Below are 24722 nucleotides of genomic sequence, written 5' to 3' on the forward strand. Positions count from 1 at the left end.
TTATCTGTGTTATTATCTCTCTAAATGTCTTTTGTGAAAAATTCCATTTTGAAGTAAAAGTAAAATATTGGAAAAGAAAAATGTTTCAACTTGACTTTCTTCATTTTTCCTTCATTTCTTATCATTCTCCAGAGAGCAAGAGCTCCTAAAACGATTGCCATACATCAATGCACTTGGGTACACCACCATTTCCCAGCCCTCTCTGCAGCATATGGTGCAAACGGGGAAAAAATCTTCTAAGCGGACAACCTGCTTGTGATCATGTCCTTTGTTCAACGGTATCCAATGTCTAAAAGTCATTAAAGATGAAAGAGAACCTAGAATTACACACGGAAACACTGCTATCCTGGCCTCTTGAGGAGCAGCAACAATGACAGGCACAGAGCATTGACACTCGTGTAAAATACCTGGTGCAGAATCCATTTTCCCTCAAGGTTCCACAGGGCACTGCTACACTCTGTCTGGGAAACTCTCGTCTAATGACAGCTGGCAGGCTCCAGCACTGCGAGCTGTCGGCACCTGGTGCAGGAGAAAAGCCCAGCAGTATCTGTTTCTGAAGCACGGCTGTGTCCAATGATGGCCCCATATCAGGCATGAAGTCCCAGCAAGGCAGGGAGCTGGATTTCATCTCAGAGTGCTCTCCACCTGGACTAATGCTGAAAGTAGCGGTGTCTGGAACATGGAAATGCTGGAAAGAAGACAGAGGAGCATGCTCACTATGGCAGCAGAGGGGACAAGGTGTGCCAGTCGTTCTGCTTCCACTCGGGCCCTGCCGTGTTCACACTCACACTCAAGAGCCACTACCGTGTGGTGGGTCATGGAGAACAGCATCAGGACCACGCTGGTGCCACTGAGCAGACGCTGCTGCGGCAAGCTGCTCAGCACTGTTCAGGGCTGCTGCAGCATCCTGCTTACTTCTCACTGTGGCAACTTCAACTTGCCATTGCTGGTCTCAAATCCAGCAGAAATAACAGGATTTCTATATTTATTGTTAGCTTTTTCTTTGTCCCAGGCTAAAAAAAAGTTGAGTCTATTTATAGTGAATTGATAGAATCACAGAGAACAACCGCACTGTGGATTGCTTACCTCCTTTCCAGAATAGGGGTTGGAGACGGACAACTGTGGCTTATAAAGCATTTGGTATGGTGTATTATTAATTACTGTAGTCTTATCTTCAATCTGAATGATCTGTATGCCATGCTGCACCATGGAGGAGACACAGAACTGACACAGCTGTGGGAGAAGCAAGGAGGGAGCAGTTTTTACACCACAAACACACACACGAAGACTTCCTGACAGAGTCTTTACTATTGCCCAAGCTATCCCATGCCTCTATGTCTCTCAAGGGCTGGAATTGCAGGTGTGGGCCACCGCACCTAGCCTCAGCTATTCCTGAAGGGTTGTTTGACATATGGATCTGCCCAGTTCAGGACCAATTTTACCTTTGTGGGGAGAACTCAACAGCATTCTGTTTGCAGCAGATGTACAAGGCACAGAGAGATGGCAGGGAATGTGTGTACTGTGCCACCTCCCTGGCTCAGGGATCACTGCAGAAGAGGGTGTGGCTAGCGTGTAGGAGCTGGAAGCATGCACACAGTGCAGGGCAGCTGCACATATGAACGTGGCAGCTGTGACAGCACACTCAAGATCTGAGCGAGTCAAGCCAGGCCAAATTCTGGCAGAGACAGGAGCTGGGTATGGAATTCCTAGCAGTGGAACTATTGGCAACTGTTAATTGTTGGGAGAGAGTGTGTGGGTTCTCTAGAGAACACAGCTCCTCCCACCCCTTCCAAGATGTCCTCAATCCACATATCAAATAATAATATTTGGGTCGCACAAATTGGTCTTGATTTTTTTTTTAAGAACACAAAGTTGGCGGGTATGGAAGTAGGGGTGAATCTGGTCAGAACATATGGTATGTAACTCTCAACGAACCAATAAACTTCTTACAATCATGCATTGAATAATATAATTTCTTCTTATGACATTAATTCCACAAGAGAATCAGATTTATTTATTTATTTATTTATTTATTTATTGTTATGCAACATTCTCCCCTCCATGTGTGCCTGCAGGCCAGAAGAGGGCACCAGATCTCAATGTAGATGGCTGTGAGCCACCATGTGGTTGCTGGGAATGGAACTCAAGACCTCTAGAAGAGCAGCCAGTGCTCTTAATTTCTGAGACATCTCCGCAGCCCCAAGAATCAGATTTATCACTCTGGTCAGGGTGCCCTTTCCTGCTCACAGCACTAGACATCCCACTTCCTGTTCTGAAGGAGGAGGCCAAATGTAGTTCGTGAACATTTGGGACTAAGTCCACTCCCCATACCATCAATCATGTGCGAGTTCTGAAATGGAGCAGTTACTGGATAAACGACATAACCCAGCTTTATTACCAGGGGGAAAAACCCACTGTAAACCAGAAGTGTAGGACAAGTATGATTTACAATGAATAACACCAGGAGGCAGATGTACTAAGAGAGTGGCAGTCATGCCCCTGCAACACATCCACACGGACTTGCCTTCTGAGGTCCTGGGAAAGCGCCGAGTCTGATTTCAGCGTCGACAAACGCATCCTCATCCAGGGTCACCACCTCACCATTCCCGCCATCTTTCCACTTTGGGGATGTCACATCATGGACCAGTTTAATTGCTACTGACTTGTGCACAGTGTTTGTGTTTGCCCAGTAAATTCCTATCTGAAAAGCTTCCTGGAAAAATAAAGCCTCAATTTTATTGTTATTATTTTTTTCATATTTTACTTCAGGAATTAATCTACAGGATTAAAAGAAAATAGTACACAAAGCCGGGCAGAGGTGATGCATGACTTTAAAAGGTCCCAGCTTTTGGATGGAAGAGGCAGGCGGATTCTGAGTTCAAGGCCAGCCTGATCTACAGAGTTCCAGGACAGCCAGGGATACACAGAGAAACCATGTTTCGAAAAATCGACCCAATCCAACCCAAAACAAAAAACAAAAGTATACAATACATTTAATAACACAACCAAACAGTCCCTTTGTACTTTTTTTTTGTAACAACAATATGTATTTTATTTTGAGTTTCCAATACCCTTTTTGGTTCACAATGAAATTTAAGTTCATGGAAAAGAGAAAAACCAAACTCAAGCTGTGACTATCCCATGAATTTCAAAGACTTAAAGACTGTGAGGTTTCATCTCATTTGACATCAGAATAACATGTAACATTAGGTCCATACGGGCTAACATTCCAGTTCCATAAGGTGATGGCATCTGATTGCTTTAAGAAGCAGGAGATATACAATTGAATAAAGATGTTTATAAGTGGAACTCCAAAGGAAGATTTCCTTACAAACACATATTTCTTCTTGAAATGGGTTGGTTTTCTAAAATCAGTTCTCTGGTGTCAGAATATGAAATCATTTTGTGGAATTTATTTCCTGGTTAGCATTTCTACCCTGTGTCACTAATGATCTGCGGTGTTATCATCAACAAGTGAACGTTCACAACTGTGGACATCCAAGTCCCAGTTGGAACAGAAAAAGGACTTAGTGGTTAGTGCTTGTCAAGTATCCTGTGTGGAATGGGAAGGAGAATGTAAGTAGCACGTGTTATCAGATGTAACAATTCATGGTAGCACTGCTGATGAGCACAAACACATTTGAAAAGTGTTTAAATATCAGAGAACATTCCATACTCTTTATGTGTGCAGTACCAGGTCTGTTTTCCACAAGTGATTTATCCTGTTAAGATCATACGTATAAATTAAGAATAAAATCTAGCTATTGAGGAAAAAGAATATGCTAGTTTCAAGTTATATTACCTGAAAATTAGGAGGAATGATAATATTGCCAGCAGGAACCTGCAGAACAATCTTCTCTCCTTCAAACAGCCAGAGGTCCCACTTGGACTGGTTGATGAGCAGAGCCCAGGGCAGCAGTTCTATCAGAAGGGTTCTAATGTATGGTTTCCAGGCCGACAGCTTCACTCGCATTGGGCTGTCCCACTGACTCAGCTGTTCATTCCTGCTCCAAACACATCCAAGTGACTCACTGAAATACGATGAGCTCAGATTTATGAAGTATGTGGAAGCATTGCAGACACACAATGCTCCTGCAGAATACCTCTGCACACCGCTCACCCAGGGCTGCATTTGCCAGCAGGAGAAAGCACCTTATGAGTACAGATATCTATAAGGCGAAACCAAACTAGATGCCATCTGACTCTGACAGATGCTTGCGAATGATCTTCTCTGCGGCATTTATTATATCTGGCATAATGGCTAATCAAGCTATAAACTTGGCTCGACTGAGAAGTATATATGAGAATCCCATCAAAGCACACCTCTGGGTATGCTGATGAAGATGTTTCAAGAGAGGATTAATTCTGAATGGGAGAGGCACCATCCAATAGGCTGGGGCCAAGAGGGAATAAAAAACAAGACAGAGAAAACGAACAGCAGAGACCCTCTTTCTGTGCTCCCTCTGCCATGACGGAGCTGCTCTGCTCTGGGCCCTGCTCTGTGCTCCCTCCCTACTCTAGTGGACTGAGACCTCCAAAGCTGTGAGACAAATAAATCTTTCCTCCTGCAAGGTGTTTTACTCAGGTATTGTGTCTCAGCAACAACAAATCTGAGTAGCACAGCTAGTACTGTTGTGATTGGTTATTTCTTAATGTTTAGAAGTACATGCAGAAAATTAATGATGACTATTACCTGTCCGAATCCTTCTTATTATAAGGCCAAGTGGGTTCGTGGGACTGTCCTGGCCCATAGAACTCATCAAGCATCTGGTTAACTGTGCCTCCAGGTTCTATCTTAGTGGTTATTTGCTTAATGAGGGCTGTTGATATGGGAACAGCACAGTCTGAGGGATCGTAGTCTTCTCTACAAAATGGAAAGAAGAAACATTATCAGATTTCTAAGTGATCTATAATTTACTGAAAGAATCTAATTATAAATGTACTTAGATTGATACATTGTTTCATGAGGAGTTAGAGATTTATGACACTTATTAGATGATTTGGGCCCTGGCTCGCCTCCCATCTGCCCATACTTGGGTGAGATCTTTGTCATCCATTCTTCTCTGCAGAAACATGTCAATAAAATCTAAGTAAATTACATTTTAATGATTCCACTTGGTTATTTATAAGCTAAATTAAAAAGGCCAAATTCTAAGCCTATGGATGAGGAAGAGCAGTTTTAAAGTAATGCTCTTCTCAGACAAAAACATAAGCATCCATGCAGCCGAAATAGTGCAAGGCCACTTTTCAGCCGTTCTTCCTCAGCAACCCACTCTGCTCATACCGCGCTTGAAACGTCAGGTGATGTGCGAGGTCAGGCTCCACGTTCTGCAGCGGATTTTCCTGCCCTCTTCCTGGAATCATCTGTGTTTCACTCAAGCCCAGACTTCTTTTCTCCAAATGTATGATTATAGGGTCTGGTAGATGACTCCTCATGATAAAAAGAGGGCTGAACACAATCTATAAAAATAAAAAGAACAACTTTCATATTTGCTTTGCTGCAGTATTCCAGCTGTTTGATGCTGAACAAACTTGTAATAAATCTCTTCCCTGGGTCACTCTGACCTTATTTATCTGCGAATAGGAAAGGTCAGAGTTGCACACCATATTTCAGGATGGGAAAGCACTCACCATTCGCTGCTGAACTTGAGAGTTGGGTTCCAAAGTCAAAACTGTGCACCACACATAAATAATGGAACTGTTTGAGGAAGGAACCTGCACAGGAGAAAGGAAATGCCCTATTAGATTCTAAACGGCTTGATAATGAAGCAAAATAAGTCAGAGAGTATCAGCTTAGATGATGAAAGAAGTTTGCAGTTAAAGAAAACCAACTAACCAGACTTCATAATGGCATAGACGGAATGTGGGGAGACAAAGGGGTCCTTTCCACAGAGGGGCAGGAGTCTGTGCATGGAGAGTCATACAAGATGGACTGGGAGGAACTGACAGGGAGCCAGCTGCCTGAAGCACCCGCCACAGCCTTTCTATGCTTTTCCAGATTTCACGTATGCACACACAGCTGTGACTGTACTACAGAGCAAGGACTACGAGCGAGGCACACACTGAGAACATCTCCACATTTCTGCTCTTTTCTGAGACAGGGTTTCTCTGTGTAGCCCTGGCTGTCCTCGAATTCACATAGATCCTCCTACCTCTGCTTCCTGAGTGCTAGGATTAAAGACGTGCACCACCATGCCCAGCTCACTTCTGCTCTTAAAGTCACCCTCTTAAGTCAACACCTTGCATACCTGGATGACAGTGCTGTACTCAGAGGCTTTGGGCTCCAGGCACACATCTCTCGACCAGTCTTCATCTCCTTTGGCCTTCACACACAACTCCGTCAGTTCACTGTTTTCTAATATGTATGAAGGCAATTTCTGTTTGGCTGCGAGGCAATCCAAGTGTTCTCGGACTACAGCTTGTCCATCTTGACCAATATAATGCTGAACAACTTTCAGCTCTATGCTCTGAGACAAATAACTACAGATGATCTGTCTTCCACAGATGATAATCTAAAAGATAATATGTAAGTACACAAACGATTAATCCATTTGGATGTCATTAACCAGAAAAATGTATTCCTTCAGGGAGATCCGATGCTGTGCAGTACAATGAAGTAAGGCAGGGAAAGGAGTCTTTAACGAAGACACGAGCTTCGTTCTGATCAAACAGAGTTGGTGATACTCCAAGAGGAGACACACACATAGACCGGAACAGCTGGAAGTAGTCAGGCTCTTGCGAGATGACTGAGATAAAGTTGTGAGAGCATGCCGATGCGTAGTTTACCTGACAGTTAGGCAAGGGCTGGAGGAGAAGGGTGCCCCGGTATAAAGGCGAGCCTATACCAAGTCCTTCTGTCATGTCTCGGGACTGGGGCTGGTACTGACAGTGGGTGCAGGAGTTGAGAGCCAGCACTCAGCTCTGTCACACGAGAGTGGCCGTGCCATCCTCACTGTGATCCTCAGGCTCTTTCCAAGAACTCATCTTATCTATTAACAGATCTCGGTGGGAACTAATACAAATGAGCTTTGATTGAAATACAGAATTACATTTTGTTTTTCTACATCATAGAACTATACAACCTTAAAAATAAACAATAGAAGTTTCCATTTAATCCATGGATTATCTAATTTTACACACAGCTGAGAGTATAGGCCATAGGAGGTAGTAAGAAATATTTTCTAAGCTGATTGAAATTAGAAAGATATTATGAAACTTACTCTTACATAGTTAATATTTTAGAAAGCAGATCCTAGCCGGGCGGTGGTGGCGCACGCCTTTAATCCCAGCACTCGGGAGGCAGAGGCAGGCGGATCTCTGTGAGTTCGAGGCCAGCCTGGTCTACAAGAGCTAGTTCCAGGACAGGCTCCAAAACCACAGAGAAACCCTGTCTCGAAAAACCAAAAAAAAAAAAAAAAACAAAAACAAAAAAAATAGAAAGCAGATCCTTCTGCAATATGAATATTTACTATTACTAAGGAAAACAGGACTTCCTTCTTTTTTGTAGTATTAGAGCTTGAACCCTGGGCTTCATACATCCTAGTCTAGTGTGCTATCCTGAGCTATAACTCCAGACTCTAATATAACTGTATCACTTATTGTGATATTTCTAGATTATAAAATAGTATCAATAACTCCTACACATTATTACTACAGGTCTAAGATAACCAGTTTTCATATATCAACTTGACTGGACCATGAAATCTAGTCAGATGTTAATTATCCCCGGCATTTCTGGACAACACCACCATGTGACTTGGCGGACCTCCAGGAAAGGGCACCCTCTGGCCAATGTGGCAGGGCCAAGCACCAGGTTGCGCACTTGCTGACTGAGCAAGGCACTGACCTTTTCCAGACATTTCACGCGGATGGAAATACTTGCTATCTTTGGCAGCTCTGCATCTCGGACCTCAGGGACTGACTGAAACTACACATCGACTCTTTAACTTGCTGGCTGCAGATCTTGGGACTTCTGTTTCCATAGTAACGGGAACTGATTTATAATCAATCAATCAATCAATCAATCCTCCACACTATATTGGCTCTGTTTTGTCAGAGAACCCTAACTTAATATAAATTATTTTCACAAATTTTAATTCTTATAAAGTAGGTGCCAGTATGATTCCCTGAGAAGAAGAAAATGCAAGTATGCAAATACTGAGTAGCTTGCTACGTGGCTCTCACAGAATGTGTTCCATGGTCGATACTGAAGATAACCCCAATACACATGTGTCTTAGAAAACTAGTACCTACTCGTCAACTCAGATTTTACAAACTTGACAAGCACCATTGGCTCCCTGCTCATCTCAAAAGCATGTCTTTCTTTCCCTTGCTATTAGACACTTCAAGTTGGCGTAGGTATCAAAGGCAGCCCAGGCACCTTTCTTGGCCCTCAGCTGAACTCAGGTAACTCCTTTCTCCTGTTGTCAACGCCTAGGGAAAACATGGAACTGTGTTTTTAATGTGAAGATCTCACTCTTCAATGGTAAAGGAGGTAATCTCTGGGACTCAGAAAGTCTGTCATGATGTCTTATAAGAGGACATGCAGATTGTGTAGCCATGTTGAGACTAGGAACTCAAATACAGAAAGAAGCAGGGAAGTAGAATCAGCACTGAGATGCTGAGTTAACTAACACTGGCTTGTCTTCCTCCTCCTGGTGAGGAGCATAACAAAATAACAGAGTCTGCCTTATCATCTTGCTATGAAGATTAAAAGGCATAACTTATAACATCAAGGTGTAAGTAACCTTGAAAGTTAATACATTTCCTGTCATTGATAGCACACTGTGACTATGATTTCAATGTACCACTATTTATATGAATAAACACGAATAACTATTTTTAATTAATTTTTATTTATGAGTGTGTGTGTGTGTTTGCCATGTGCGCAGGAATGAAGTTACAGGCAGCTGTGAGTCACCCATTGTGGGTGCTGGGAACCAAACTCAGGCCCTTGGCAGAGCAGGACATGTCCCTAACTGCTAAGTCATCTCTCCAGCCCCATGAATAACTGCATTGGAGTGAATTATTATCTATCCAGGACAAGCCTCCTAGAAGGAGAGACCAAATATTAAACGACCTTTTTGTAGCACTCCACTGATGTGCAGTGTGTGCGGATCACACTGGAGGACAGAGGCCTCTACCCACTGAAGCGGAAGTCGTTAGCACTCTTAGGCCTTGGCCATCTCTCCAACCCCTAGCATTTTCTTCACAACTGTTTGTTTCCATTTCTGTAGGAGCACAGTTGGGAAACAAGCTGCTCTTCACTGTCACTTCCCCTAGATATGCTAGCCATCTTTTAGAACTATACCTTCACAAAAACAAACCATAAAACTCAACTGTGAGTCCTAAATTAGCAGGCAAGTTTTTCTTATAACACACGCTAGGGATTAGTAGGCACTCCCGGTAGTAAGCCTTATGATGCCATAGTAGTGCCTAGTTTAAATAGATATTTGAAAATTCCAAGGCAGTATCTAAACGGCTTACTCTTAATATAGCCAGGCCTGCAATATGTATGCATGAGCTTATTTCACAACCCTTGCAGCTGAGGAGATGGAGAAAGAATTTGGCTCTCTCACAGAAACCAAACTACCTTTGTAACCATCTGGGACACAATTCTTTTAAAGACAAAGATCCTCTTGGTACATTTTTATAGTTTCATTTTAAAGTAAAAAGCCCTTTAAATAGGCTTTCAAATTTGATAAAAGGGAAAATCCTTAAAAATGGCCAGGGAGGGAAAATCCAAAATGGCCAGTCACTGGCAGGGTGCTCTCACAGGCAACAGGGCTCAGGAGAGCTTTGTCTGCTTCTCTTCAAACTGGTCAACTCACAGTGCTTCTATTTTGCAAATCATGGCTACAATTTCAAGATTAATTTACCAGTTGAAGACAGCTACCTAATTTCTTTAAATGCAGCTTCTCTTTAATGCACGTTTCCAGGCCTCACACTAATTGCCTGCTTTCCCCAAAGCCACAAGGATGTGCACTGAAGACTTCTACATGTGACTTCACTTAGCAGGTTCAGAGCTCGCATTCGATCAGTGCCAAGAAGAACAGCAATATGAAAGAGCAGCTCCGCAGCGCCAGATGCACTGGAAGATGATATCTTAACTGTGATTAGAAGTGCATGTGCGGAGATGCACGAAGACGTGCGTTCGAGCTTTAGTGAACAAACAGGAAACTCAGAAGCAAATGTGGGCACAACAGTAGTTGCACAGCACACAAAGGTCCTGGGAAACTGTGTACAGGTCAGTCTCTATTCACTTGTGAGAAGTGATGTAAGAAAGACGGACCAAGTATCAACGCTAAAGAGAGTTCTGGCCAGCTCTCTGCTGTCCAGAGGCAGATCAGTCTGTTTACAGCACACCAGGGACCTGCATCCAGGATCCTCTGGAATTAGGCAGCTGCTGCCTATTGCAGCCTTCTAAATCCAGGTGGGAGAGAAGGACAGAGGCCAAGACGAGCAGAGGCAAAGCTCCCAGAAACTTGACTACTTCCTTTCTTCCTAACTTCAACCACTTGAAAAAATTCTGTATTTTGGATGTATCATAACACCACCATTTCTGAACACTAAATTATCATGGCAAAATAAATGAAATCCAAAGAAAAAAATTAAAATATTGCTGTGTGTATGAGTGGAATGAACAGGGGAGGAGAGAGGGAAAACTGGTAAGATTTTATTAACTGTTTTTGTATGTACATATACTGTTGCAACCTGGGGCTTCCAAGACCTTCCCATCTATATTGGAATGTTTTTTCCTTATTTATTTATAAATATACTTTTAAAAATGTTTTATTTTTATCTGCATTGGTGCTTTTGCTTGCATGAATGCCTGTGTGAAGGTGTCAGATCCTCTGGTACTGGAGTTATAGACAGTTGTGAGCTGCCATGTGGGTGCTGGGAATTGAATCCAGGTCCTCTGGAAGAGCAGTCAGTGCTCTTAACTGTTGATCCATCTCTCTAGCCCTTTAAATACACTTTTAATTAAAATATAACTATATCACTCTCCCTTTCCTTTCCTCCCAAGTCCTGCCCAGACTCTCAAACTGACAGCCTCTTTCTTCATTATGCATCTGTATATATGCAACTATTTAAACACAGCCTGCTGGGTACGGCTCTGTTCTTTGTGTTGTCTGCTTGCAGAGCCCTCACAGTACGTTGTGAGCTGGCTGTGTATGCTTTACAATCATGGGGAACAGTAAAGCTTGGTAGAAGATTTTGTATCCAGTTTCATAAGGGATTTCCTGAGAGCTGGTAGAGCCGAGCATAGAAAGGACTATGTGATATCGGACATGCTAGTCAATGGGAAGGTGGATGATGTATTTGTTAGTGACCACATTTGCCATCTGAGAGTACAAACACGTAAGAACTCTTAGGGCAGACAGGAGCCTGTGGTTCTTCTTCATATCAGCAGATGTCCTTTGCTCCATGTTAATGTCGTTGTCTACTTGATTATGTTTGTTGGCAGTGCCCTCTCTTAAAAACATACATATTTTTCAAAGACTCAGTGAAGCATTATCTTTTCAATGATGCCTCTAAATTCCCTTAAACTTGCTGCCAGTAGTGAACAGGCCAGGGTTTACATGAATTTCCAACTTAAGAACGCAGACTGAGTCCCATCCTTGGGGTTGTGGACAGTCAGTACTCTGAGGGGTGATGGTCTAACGGGGGCTCCTTTCCCCTAGGTTTCACTGCTGTTGTCGGCAGTCACGAGAACCCGAAGTCGCTGCCCGCCTGTTTCTAGAGAAGAGCCCCTGTGGCTCCTGCAGAGGGTGCCCTTCCCAGGACTAGGTGCTGACCCTACCAGGTCCCCAGTTCTTCAATAAGCTCACTCTGCCTGTTACGATCCAGATGCAGACACGGATGTGAAACCCAGCTATTGTGTGTGTGCTAAAGCCAGTTTTCAGATTTTAATACTTCCCTTTTTTTCCTTTCTACTTTTGTCATATGCTCCATACTTGAAAAACATCTTTTAGACCACATTTTCACATCTTAAGAACACAGAAAAAAAGTGTCAGATACTTTTTTCCCTTTGCAGTCTTAGAACTTCAAAAACAGCCAAAAGGAAGTTTTATAAAATACGTAAAAATATGTGCTGAGGGCTGAGGTTTATATGCCAAGAGTCAGACTGCAGTGAACTTCTGTTGCAGTTAACATTCACTCTGAGGAGAAGCAAAGCTTGCTGGAGCGTGGCTCAGCTGTCACGGGAGAGACTATTCATATGTGACATGCCTGAGGACAACTCTTGGTTATCCACTGGAGATTAGCCACTCCCTGCTCTCTCCTCTCTCCACTCAGAAGAGGATTAGCCAGTCCCTGCTCTCTCCACTCAGAAGAGGGGAGGATTAGCCAGTCCCTGCTCTCTCTACTCAGAAGAGGGGAGGATTACCCAGTCCCTGCTCTCTCCTCTCTCCACTCAGAAGAGGATTAGCCAGTCCCTGCTCTCTCCTCCTCTCCACTCAGAAGAGGGGAGGATTAGCCAGTCCCTGCTCTCTCCACTCAGAAGAGGATTAGCCAGTCCCTGCTCTCTCCTCTCTCCACTCAGAAGAGGGGAGGATTAGCCAGTCCCTGCTCTCTCCTCCTCTCCACTCAGAAGAGGATTAGCCAGTCCCTGCTCTCTTCTCCTCTCCACTCAGAAGAGGGGAGGATTAGCCAGTCCCTGCTCTCTCCACTCAGAAGAGGGGAGGATTAGCCAGTCCCTGCTCTCTCCTCTCTCCACTCAGAAGAGGATTAGCCAGTCCCTGCTCTCTCCTCCTCTCCACTCAGAAGAGGGGAGGATTAGCCAGTCCCTGCTCTCTCCACTCAGAAGAGGATTACCCAGTCCCTGCTCTCTCCTCTCTCCACTCAGAAGAGGGGAGGATTAGCCAGTCCCTGCTCTCTCCTCTCTCCACTCAGAAGAGGGGAGGATTAGCCAGTCCCTGCTCTCTCCACTCAGAAGAGGATTAGCCAGTCCCTGCTCTCTCCTCCTCTCCACTCAGAAGAGGGGAGGATTAGCCAGTCCCTGCTCTCTCCACTCAGAAGAGGATTAGCCAGTCCCTGCTCTCTCCTCTCTCCACTCAGAAGAGGGGAGGATTAGCCAGTCCCTGCTCTCTCCTCCTCTCCACTCAGAAGAGGATTAGCCAGTCCCTGCTCTCTTCTCCTCTCCACTCAGAAGAGGGGAGGATTACCCAGTCCCTGCTCTCTCCACTCAGAAGAGGGGAGGATTATCCAGTCCCTGCTCTCTCCTCTCTCCACTCAGAAGAGGCCTCTGGCTATTCCACAGCTCATTAGCACCTCTACCAGAAGGCAGGTGGTGACGGGAGAGAGGTGGAGCTAAAGTCAGTAAATTTTATTGCTCGTTAGCACCTCCTATAAAAGACAGGGACAGGGTTGGAGCCACCACCATCAACAGCATCACCAGCAGGGACAGGGTTGGGAGCCACCACCATCACCAGCATCACAAGCAGGGATGGGGTTGGGAGCCACCACCATCACCAGCAGGGATGGGGCTGGAGCCACCACCATCACCAGCATCACCAGCAGGGACGGGGTTGGAGCCACCACCATCACCAGCAGGGAGGGGGCTAGAGCCACCACCATCACCAGCATGACCAGCAGGGATGGGGTTGGGAGCCACCACCGTCACCAGCATGACCAGCAGGGCATGGTGTCAGGACAGAGGCGTTGCTTCGCTTCCTTGTTCCTTGATTACAATATAGGATTCATGTCCATTACACAGCGCCGTCTGGGCACAAACGCAGGGAAACTCACCTGTTTCTGCACTCCGCTGAGCGGATGAACCTTGATGATGAGGGAAGCCGTTCGACCTTTGTACTGAATCGTTCTAATAAATGTCCCGGCATGATCCACACTGAAGGGCTCTGACCAACGCCAGTTGCCCCAGCCTTCAATACAGATGTGTAACAGCTGGAAAGAAAAACAATAATCGTCATAATGCCAAACATGCCAACAAAAATCTAGCCCTAAAACGAGAGTCTCGCTGCTGGAGAACTCTCTGTTTGCAGTTGCCAGCATGTGTTTTCTTTCCAGGCTGCACCATTCATCGACCTCCAGCTCGATCATCAGGCTAAGAATAGCAAATGTACCGCAGTCAATGTTGTCTTCCAGATCACATGTTAAAATAACGGTCCTATCAAATGGCCAAAGGTCTGCTCAACATTTGAGGAGGAAAAGAGGCCATTTCATTCATTTGGAGGACAGGAAGGTTTAACTGTGAGATCAAAGAACATTGGCCTTGGCTGACAGAAGACTCTGCTAAGTCTGGCTCATAGTGCAATTTTTGACTATAAATTACCACTTCTTTTTTCTTTTGATAAAACACAAAAGATGCAGTTTACTTAAGATAGCTCTTATGAAATTACAGAATTAAGTCAGAAAAATCAGCATTTTGATATGCGATAAATGCCTTGTCCCTCTATTCTTGCATTCTATCCTAACTGTAGCTTTCACAGCAGAATCTGCTAGTGTCTCTTACCCATCAGAACTGGGACTGTGGTAACAGGTGCTTTTGTGGTCACTCAGGTATTTACTATTTTGGCTATTAATCATTAACCTAAACCATAAAAAATCAGCTGGGCGGTGGTGGCACACACCTTTAATCCCAGTACTTAGGAAGCAGAAGCAGGCGGATCTCTGTGAGGCCAACTTGGTCTACAAGAGCTAGTTCCAGGACAGGCTTCAAGAAACTCTGTCTTGAAAAAAAAAAAACACCTAAAAAATCAATTTAACAATATATCTATATTAAATATAATAGTTAGCACTTCTTTATAAAATATAGAAGCAGTGTTTGATATACTTTGTAATTATAAGTAAACTGAGAGTTTAAGGAAAGCATTTGTATGAAATAGAAACCCAACACTTTTCATCCTATTATTTAGTAGAACTAAGCCAAGGAGAAACTCATGGAACACTCCCAACTACAGACTAAGTGAAACTGAAAACATCCACAGAGCTACGGACCCACACAGAAGCCCTAAATGTACACACAGTGTTATCATCAAAATGAGAGTCTTGCTGGAAGCAGATTTTTCCTTTTAATTTCAGCTTTGACAGCTTTAGTTTGAAAATTCCCCAAGGCCACTGTGTTACAAGACGTGTCTCGATGGCTGACCACAGCAGCACGTTCTTTGAGAATATCTAAGTCACTCCTGGAATGTCCCAACGTCCCCCAGCTTTTACTACAGCCTTCCTCAGTTCTTCCTCCACACAGGGGCAGATGAGCCCGTACCCCTCAGGGAAATATGGTCTCACCTACACATACCCTATAACAGAAAAGTACCAGAGTATCTTCATGGTTAAATATTGGGTACAAGGGGGCGCGGGGGGGGGGGGTGGGAAGAAACATTTGCAGCGTTTGGAATCATTTCTCTCTTATTTTTTCTTTTCTTTCTTTTTTAATAGCAGCAACTGAGAATAAAGTTGAGGTCCACACAAAGCTATAGGAAACAAGAAAGTTGTTTTCTTTGGAGACTAGTGACTGGAAATGACAAAAAAAAAAAAAAAAGCAAGGTACTTACGGTCAAATTAAGCTAGATTTCCTGATCATGTCAAAGGCTCTAGAGAAGGTTTTAAATATACCAATATACAATGTGATTTTAATTGAGAATGTGCACATTTGCATATGAGTTCAATTTAATTAGAGCTGCTCCTTCCCGCACACACCTTCTATTACCTCAGCACCACCGAGGAATATGCTGCTAGGTTTTCCTTGGCAGTTATTTCTTCTCAAAATGCTGGCATAGACACTTTCTTTGAATAATTAAAATTCAGATACATTTGGATTCAGTTCACACAGAAAAGCTAAGCGGGAGAAAACACGACAGTTCTCCTCATGTGTATCAACTGGGTATTTGCAATGTTCTGGGTCTACTGTTAAAAATATCTGTCACTGGTACTTGCATGCACAGAATTTACCAGGAAAGTAATTATATTCTTAGGTGAAAACACCCATGAGAAAGCCCTCAGAAGGCCCAGGAACACGCCAGTTGTCCTGCTCGTGGTGGGGTCACTAGGCCTGCGACCTGGCACTAGCTGCCCATGTGATCAGATGTCCACAGACACCAGGCGAGGGTGGGAGTTGTCGTCTTGTTTCCAATGACTGAAGCTCCCTGCTCTAGGAACTGAACGTTTTAACTTAAGAATTAATACTCCTACCTGGGTTTTAATTTCTAGACATAAATATGAAATTTATGTTAGACTAATTTTAGTGAGGTATCTTCTGTCACCCAGCAAGCACATCTTCATGTGCGGTCGTGTAAGAAAGGCACTGTGGAGGCACCATGGGAGAGATGAGGCACAGGGGTGCAGGCAGCAGGAGTGGCTATCCTCTGGGGAGAATGGCAGCTGGGTCTGTTTGGGTAGCACTTCTATTGGTAAAGATCACAGTCCACTCCATGGCAAAGGTTCAGTGTGAGATTTGGAAGGCAGCAGCATACAAAGCTGAGTGACAGCTGCTGGGAAAGGGTGGGGTGGGAGTTAGACGGGTTGGCTACGAGGAGCAGGAACTGCTTCTGAAGCTAAGAAATCTGTGATCTATTTGGGAATCAGTGGGCAGTCACAGACCCTCCAGCACAGCGAGCATGGTACTGGCAGAAGAGCAAGCGGTGTGTGGAGGCACAGGAACCACACATCAGGATGAAAGGCAAGGTGGGGGAGGCTCTCTTGTCTTCCTTTATCACTTGGGAGCTTTTCTTTTACTTCCTTTCTTTGAAGTCTTCCTTACTGACCACTTCCTCCCCTGCCCTCCAACAACCCAGGCTTTTCATTCTCTCTGCACTAATCAGCGAGTCTTAATATTTTCCATCGAGGGGAAAACTTCAGCAGGATTCTCTCTCAGAACACTTAAACAACAATTTACAGGCGGCAAGCAGGCAAGGGGGTGTGGCCACAATGCTGGGGGTCCCCAGGGACCCTGCACAGTGCTGGCGGCCAGACTGAATGTGTAATTTTACTACTGGAGATCTCAGATGTGAGTGTATACAGCTTTCAACTCATTTTTTTTTCTATACAAAATAAAACAGAATCAGTGGTTGGGGAGCTGGAGATCAACCCTGAGGACCACCCACAGACATGTCTAAAGAGAGAGTTCCTGAAAAACTCCATGGAAACAGGAAAGGGAAAGGATGACTGAGTGTTGCACGCTGCATTTAAAGTTCTGGGAACTGATACATTCATTATTCACTCAAAAACTGTTGCAAAGATTTTTAAGGCTCAAAAATAAATTAGTGAGGTTTTTGTGTTTTAAAATTTAGAGAAGGGTATAATTGTTCTAAAGAGAAATTAAAAATTCCAGCAACTTCAAAAATTTTCATAATTCATTGTACTCATTACAAGGATTTTTGAGGCAGGTAAAATATTAAAATGCAATTCAAGTGAAATAAACAATTGGATATATATTGATATGTGTTAAACCTATAACTTTTCTATATATTAATATACAAAAACTTATAAGCCATTAATTTGTTAAACTTTAAAACTCATTACAGTAGGATTTTAGTCTGCAATGGTAATTTAATAAATTTATTGAATAAATAAAGCAAGAAACAAGAAACCCACATGGCCAGCCACACATTTTGGGTTTGGAGGAAAGTAACTGAGAACTGCCCATGGCTCCACAGCACCTGCCTCCCATTTCACACCCTCCAGGGAGCCACTGCCTGCTTTAGAAAATCTGCACATCTTTAAAAATATTCCCTAAAAAGGGGAGATGATGTGGGATTCCCCTCTGTATGCTATGAATATGTTTTATTACCATTGGTTATTAAAGTTTCGTTCAATAGCTTAGTAAAGCCAGGCGGGAAAGCTGAACAAAGATATAGAGAAAGTAGGCAGAGTCAAGGAGATACCATGTAGCTGAGGAAGGAGAAAGACACCTGCCACCAGCCAGAACCTTACCTGTAGGGGACAGCCTTGTGGCAATACACAGATTAATAGAAATGGGTTAATTTAAGATATAAGAGTTAGTCAGAAATATGCCTAAGCTATTGACGAAGCGTGTTGTAATTAATACAGTTTCTGTGTGATTGTTCAGGTCTGAGCAGCTGGGAAACAAAAGAGCAGTCTCTGCCTAAACTGCAGAGCATTTCACGCTTGTAGAACACAGTTTTTCACTGGAAAGAATGATTAGGTAGAATTTTTTTTTTTTAGTACAGAATTTGAACTTTACGTGCAGCTTTTTTTTTTTTTTTTTTTTGGTTAGAAAAAGAAAAATGGCAGAGGGCTAACTTATGAGACTTTCTAAGGCTGACTGCCACCATGGCACATGGGCTCCTGTGAGAACAGCCGAAACAAAGAGTGTGCTGGCTGGAGGAGACATGTCACCCGCGTATTCTACTGATATCCTCAGAATTCAGTCAGTGCACTGTGCCATTTTATCACGAGTTTATAACGGTCATTTGAATTTCCAGAGATAACTTACGATGTCCAATACCACACCTTTCTCATAAGTATTCTGGAACAATCAATATTTTAACATATCTGTAAAGCAAAACGGTTCATGAACTTCTGTTGTGTAGCACGAGTCTCTCTTCGGGGATGGCTGTCTACACTATTTGGAGGATGCTAAGGGAGCGGCAGAACAGCAGCCGCACTTCCCATTTGCATATTGCCTCCCAAACAACCGGCTATCTTCTGGGTATTCTTCGCTTCAAAGACTAGGGGAAACAAAATAGAGATTTTTCTTTTTTACAAAAACTTTAATAATCAAGCTTGTTCATTTATTAAAATTATCATTAATGGCATTCCAAATATTTCCATTCAGATATAAATACACATGGTTTAAGAAGGTAAGCAATGATATACAGGCTTGTTATGGAAGAATTCATTTCAGCACCACATATGTTTCTAAGGGGTGTGGGCTTTCCCTACAGTTAACTTATGAGTGACTAAAACAGCCTGGGCTGTGGTGCTAACAGACAGTTGTTCTAAGCTCAGAACTGGGTAAGCCTTTTTACTGTTAATTCTACTACATGGGGTCTAACGCTGGAATTCAATGAACTTTGATATGCCTGTATATGAGTATGCATTTTTAATTAATAAGCAAAACAGTGAAAACATCTTATCCTGTAATGGAGTTATATTGACACACTCCCTGGGCAGCACGGCAGCTGATGCGTGTCACGAATCAGTCGGGAATAACGCTTTGAGGAAGAGTTCAGAATACGTTGGCTGGAAATGATAAGGAGTAATTTAGGGGGCCGAGAAATAGAAGCCAAGAAGATAAACTGAAGAGGACATCTGATGGTCATTCAGATTTCGATAAATATTCTTCAGTTTGTGAATCTAAATTGTTAGCTTTTGTTTGTTTAAAAATCCACTGTGACTCAATACAAGTATAAATGACGGAGAAACCTACCCAAAGTCAGAATCAAAGCTGGACTTAGAGATTGCTCTCAAATGTAATAGTCATTGTTCAGGAACGTTTAGTTTAATTCAGGAGACTGCCAACACATGTCCTAAGAAAAGACTGAGTGGTTTTATGAGGTTTTAAAATTATTTTTAGTCATTATGATGATTTGGACAACTAAAATTGTTATCTCTAATTTTTAACTAGAGAAAAAGAAGTTAATAGACAGAAAAGAAATCCAAAATTCATATTTATTTTCATTGAACTGGTTGTGTTGCCACGCTGAGAAAACATTTTTATAAAGCCTAAAGTCACCATGGTGACTGTGAGTTCTCGGAGCTGCTCCAAGCCCTGCAGTTGGTTTTCTTGCCCAGTGAGGGAATGTGCTATGTGAGACCCTGTCCTAACTCATGCTGTCCCCAAGTGCAAGCCAGGCACGTGAAAGGTCAGCTACTGCCTGCAGGGCAGCCCCTGACTCCACAGAATGGGGTTAGTTCACATTTATCTTAAATCTCTCTCAGCCTCCTTAAAAATCCACTAACTTGGCAAGTCAAGAATTATCATGAGAAATGAAATAATTTCATAACTGTGAAGTCATCCAACATTCCTGGTGTGTGACACTCACTGGATTTGGCCATATCTTGGGCATTATTCTGACCTTTAAATAATAAGTTCTTCTATATCCTGGAAACAATTAAAAGCATGGACATAATTAGAAGTGCCACATGCAATGGTAAGCCATTGTCTTTCAGTTAATGTGTCTGTCACACAGACACTTGGAAATGGGTTATGATTACAGACAATCACATTATGCATGCTGAGGTCTTTATCACATTCTCAATCAGCAATTCTCACAAGCTAAAAATGGCAAAATACCATCGTGCTTCAACGGCCCTGCGGCACAGAGTTCCTCCAAGTGCCATCAACACTCACATCTAAACGAGCCCTCTGAAGGACCTTTATGTTTAGACACCGAGGACTCACATTTGCAGGATAATGGCTTGTGGAAAGCTTAGGGAATCTGTAGTATGTATTCTCCAAACTACATTTCAATATCTAGAATTTACTGCCAGGGGAGAGGCAGAGTCAGTCCCAGCAGCCATTTCTCTCCTCCTCTCACCGTTGAATAATCCCCAGTCAGTCTCCACAGTCAGGCTTGCAGAAAGCTCCAGAAATGGGCCCTGGGATTGGATGAAGTGCCCATCACAGCCTTATCATGGTGATCTCTTGTAAAAGACTGGAAAGGCTGTGCTGCAGCTGATTTTTATGAAAAAACACACAGGTAAAGAAGTTGAGTCTCAAACTCCTGCGTCTAATATAAGGAAGTGAAGAATTTCACCATTGCTAGATACTTAGTGTTGGAACCTGCTCTGGCCTCATTTATTCTACCACAGATGACTTTGGAAGACACTGGAAGTTCCCTCAGGAAATCCTTGATGAAAGTAAAACCCCTGAAGAAACAGAAGTGAAGAAATTAAGTCTGTACTCCTCTGTGGCTCTTCTGGTTGCCATGTAAAATGCAGTAGGAAAGCTCTTGATGCCAAGCGGACAGTAGTTCCTGGTTCTCAAACAGAATCAGTGTTTACAGACTGGATTAAAATCCTTGCCAGATGGTCCCAAGAAGTGTTTACCTCACTGTTGACTTGATATCAGCCACAATAAAAAGAACCTTGTTACTGTCACTGCGGGACAAGGCACAGAACCCTTCCTTCCCTGGTGGAGCTGTTAGCTGCAGACAGTTGTGCGCTAAACACTGGTAAGGGTGATATACTGTAGATTCCTGGGAAACTCTTTCCACGATTAGAGAAAAAGACATCATGTACTAAAGGAAGTCTACTTTTAATACACAATATTTAGTAATTATTCTATGCAGTTCTAGTCTATGGTAAGTAATATATGTTTTTTTTTTACCGAATAAATACCAGAAGATTAAGCAAGAGTGAGAACTTGAACATGCATTTGAAACATATAATCTCCTTCTTAGCACTGGCTTTGTGACCAAAAAGGCGGGGATGGAGAGGACCAGGTTAAGAACTTGGTTAAGAACCTGACTTCCCTGATGGTGTATGTATGTATGTATGTATGTATGTATATGCAGACACATACATACACACATATATTTTTAAATATCTGCATAGTATATACAGAGCCAACCAGAATGATACAGAAGTCGGGATTAGAGCACAGGATTGTTAAATTATGACTTTAAGCTTCTGATCTTGAGAACTATTAGAGAAGTTACTGAGACACCCCCCCCCCCCCCACACACACACCCGCTTTCTCTACTCAGAAAACATCTACTGAAGGCCCATCTAGGAGAGATCTGTAGGTTTAATTTCCAAATATAGTGATCCTCAATAAAATCAATGAGTGACCCAGAAAGTTGTTTAAAAGATTACATTGTCAGGAATATTGTCACCTTAGACTCAAAGAGATAGAGTGCAAAATGAAGGGTCTTCAGACTTTCCAAATTCTGCAAGCAGAAAGCAAGCTAAGAAAATGACAGAGAGATGACTTTCACAGAAACAGATGTATGGTGCAGAAACTAGAGCCAAGAGCCTGAAGCTATGCGCCATGGAGAATTCCTTCCTAACAGAATATGTGGACTGGACTAAGAATCAAGAAATACCCAGCATCTGTCGCGTGGGTTTCAGAATTTGTCTAGACCAGCAGCCCCTGTGTGTCTCCTGGTATCAACAGGAACCTCTATAGGGGTTCTCCTTGGCCCACACCCTCATAGCACACAGTCCTGGAGATTCTACAGGGTTCTCCTTGGCCCACACTCCCATAGCACACAGTCCTGGAGCCTCTACAGGGTTCTCCTTGGCTCACACCCTCATAGCACACAGGCCTCTTCGCCACTCACCACCCATTAGACCCTGTAATCTACAAACTCTATTCCACCCCACAAACCCAACCATCCTTCACAGCATTAGTGGCCCTGGAGGCACACACAGTGCTGCACCAACTGGAGGAAGAGATGGGTAGACATCAGTGCAAGAATACATGCAACAACATGGCGCACATCAGAACCCAGTGGTTCTACAACAGCAAGACATGAACATCCCAAAGAAGAAGCAGCAGAATAAGATGACCTTAAAAATAACTTAAAGAGGAAATGAAAAAAAACCTTAAAGAAACTGAGGAAAAGACGAACAAAAAATTGGAAGAAATCAATAAATCCCTTAAAGAAAGCCAAGAAAAAAACAAACATGTGACAGAAACAGTTCAAGACCTGAAAACAGAAATAGAGACAATAAAGAAAACACAAGCCGAGGGAATTCTGGAAATGGAAAATCTGGGTAAATGAATAGGACTACAGATGCAAACATAACCAACAGAACACAAGAGATGGAAGACAGAATCTCTCTCATTGGAGATACAATAGAGGAAAAGGATTCATCAGTCAAAGAAAATATTAAAGCCAACAAAATCATAACACAAAACAGCCAGGAAATAAATATGGGACACCATGAAAAGACCAAACCTAAGAATAATAGGGATAGAAGAAAAACAGCTCAAAGACACAGAAAATATATTCAACAAAATCATAAAAGGAAACTTTTCCAACCTAAAGAAGGACATGACTATGAAGATACAAGAGCTTACAGAACACTAAATAGAATGGGCCAAAAAAAAAAATAGACTTCAACTAAAATTAATCAAAAGTGATGGAGAAGGACATTTCATATTCATCACAGGAAGAAATATATCAAGGTGAAGTCTAAATTCTGAACATTTATGCCCCCAATACAAGAGCACCCACATATGTAAAAGAAACATTACTAAAGCTTAAATCAGACATCAAACACCATACACTAACTGGGAGCCTTTAACACCCCACTCTCACCAATGGACAAGTCAACCAGACAGAAACTTAAGCCTATTTCAGTCCTAACATCTGTTAGGTTCCTTATTTCTCTGTTAAGTTTCTATAGAACATTCCATCAAAACACAAAAGAATATACTTTCTTCTCAGCATCTCATGGAACCTTCTCTAAAACTGACCACATACTTGGTCACAAAGCAGTTCTCAACAAATACAAAAAAAAAATGGAATAAAACACTGTATCTTATTGGATCACCAAGGCTTAAAGTTAGAATTCAACAACAACACAAATTACAGAAAGCCCCAAAACTCATGGAAACCAAATAATATTCAACTGAATCCATCCCTGGGTCAAGAAAAAAATTTAAAAAAAATTAAAGTCTTCCTAGAATGCAATGCAAATGAAGGCACAACATACCAAAACTTATGGACACGATGAAAGCAGTGCTAAGAGCAAAGTTCATAGCACTGAGTGCCTGCATAAAGAACTTGGAGAGTCACACTTAGCGACTCAACAGCACACCTGAAAGCTCTAGAACAAAAAGAAGTAGACTCACTGAGGAGTAGACATGGCAGGAAATAATCAGACTGAGGGCTGAAATCAATAAAATGGAAACAAAGAGAAAATGCAAAGAACCAATGAAACAAAGAGTTAGTTCTTTTAGAAAATCAACAAGATAGACAAACCCTTATCCAAACTAAAAGGCAGAGAAAGAATATCCAAATTAACAAAATCAGAAATGAAAAGGGGGACACAATAACAGATACTGAGGAAATCCAGAGAATCATCAGGTCATACTTCAAAAATCTATATTTAGCAAAATTGGAAAATCTAAAAGAAATGGACAACTTTCTGGATAATTATGACATACCAAAATTAAATCAAAACAAGATAAATAATTTAAATAGCCCCTATTATCCCTAAGTGTCACGGCCACCCTCGTCCCGCAAGGATGACGCGACCACCGGAGCTCTTCTCACTGCAGTTTTATTCCAGGACTTTTTACACTTCTCTCTCTCTTCCCCTCTCTCCTTGACCTCTCTCATTCCTTCCTCTCTCTCCCTCTCTCTTTGACCTCCCTCCTCGGGCAAACCTCTCTCTCTCTTTCTCCTCTCTCCTTTTCCTCTCTCTCTCTGGGCAAACCTCTTCCAGCCCTTAAGTAGGCATGGGCTGCCAACCCCGAACTGCCAGGTGGGCACTGCCCATAGGTTCATGCATATGCAGGCAGCTGATAATCATTGCGTGATCATAGCATAGGTCAGGCCTTAGCCATCTCAGGAGTTGATTATACATCTCCATCAGGTGTGACACCATGCAACTCGCTACACCTAAGAAAATAGAAATAGTCATTTAAAGTCTCCCAAACAAACAAAAAACCAGGGTCAGATGGTTTCAGAGAAGAATTCTACCAGAATTTCAAAGAAGAGCTAATACCAATTTCTTCAAATTATTCCACAATAGAAATAGAAGGGACATTGCCAAACTCCAGCACCTCAGGAAGATTTTGGTCCTGTATCAACTTAAAGTGCCTGGCTTTGTTGACTCTCCAT

At 42.7% G+C, this 24722-nt stretch overlaps 1 protein-coding gene across 3 annotated transcripts in view; it reads right to left on the minus strand.

The window, feature by feature from the left end:
* Positions 1 to 24722, minus strand: part of Vps13b (vacuolar protein sorting 13 homolog B) — a 470084-nt gene that overhangs the window by 40067 nt on the left and 405295 nt on the right. For all 3 annotated transcript variants that reach the window (XM_041637454.1, XM_041637453.1, XM_041637452.1), the window contains 9 exons: positions 13750 to 13905; positions 6249 to 6512; positions 5632 to 5715; positions 5285 to 5460; positions 4694 to 4864; positions 3803 to 4004; positions 2525 to 2713; positions 1087 to 1233; positions 408 to 688 (listed from right to left, as the gene is read on the minus strand). In XM_041637454.1, coding sequence (XP_041493388.1) covers positions 408 to 688; positions 1087 to 1233; positions 2525 to 2713; positions 3803 to 4004; positions 4694 to 4864; positions 5285 to 5460; positions 5632 to 5715; positions 6249 to 6512; positions 13750 to 13905 — 1670 coding nt within the window. The remainder of the gene's footprint in view (positions 1 to 407; positions 689 to 1086; positions 1234 to 2524; positions 2714 to 3802; positions 4005 to 4693; positions 4865 to 5284; positions 5461 to 5631; positions 5716 to 6248; positions 6513 to 13749; positions 13906 to 24722) is intronic.

The sequence above is a fragment of the Microtus oregoni genome, unplaced genomic scaffold, assembly GCF_018167655.1.
Source record: "Microtus oregoni isolate MIOR12 unplaced genomic scaffold, Mior012 000053F_ref0000044, whole genome shotgun sequence".
Lineage (NCBI taxonomy): Eukaryota > Metazoa > Chordata > Mammalia > Rodentia > Cricetidae > Microtus > Microtus oregoni.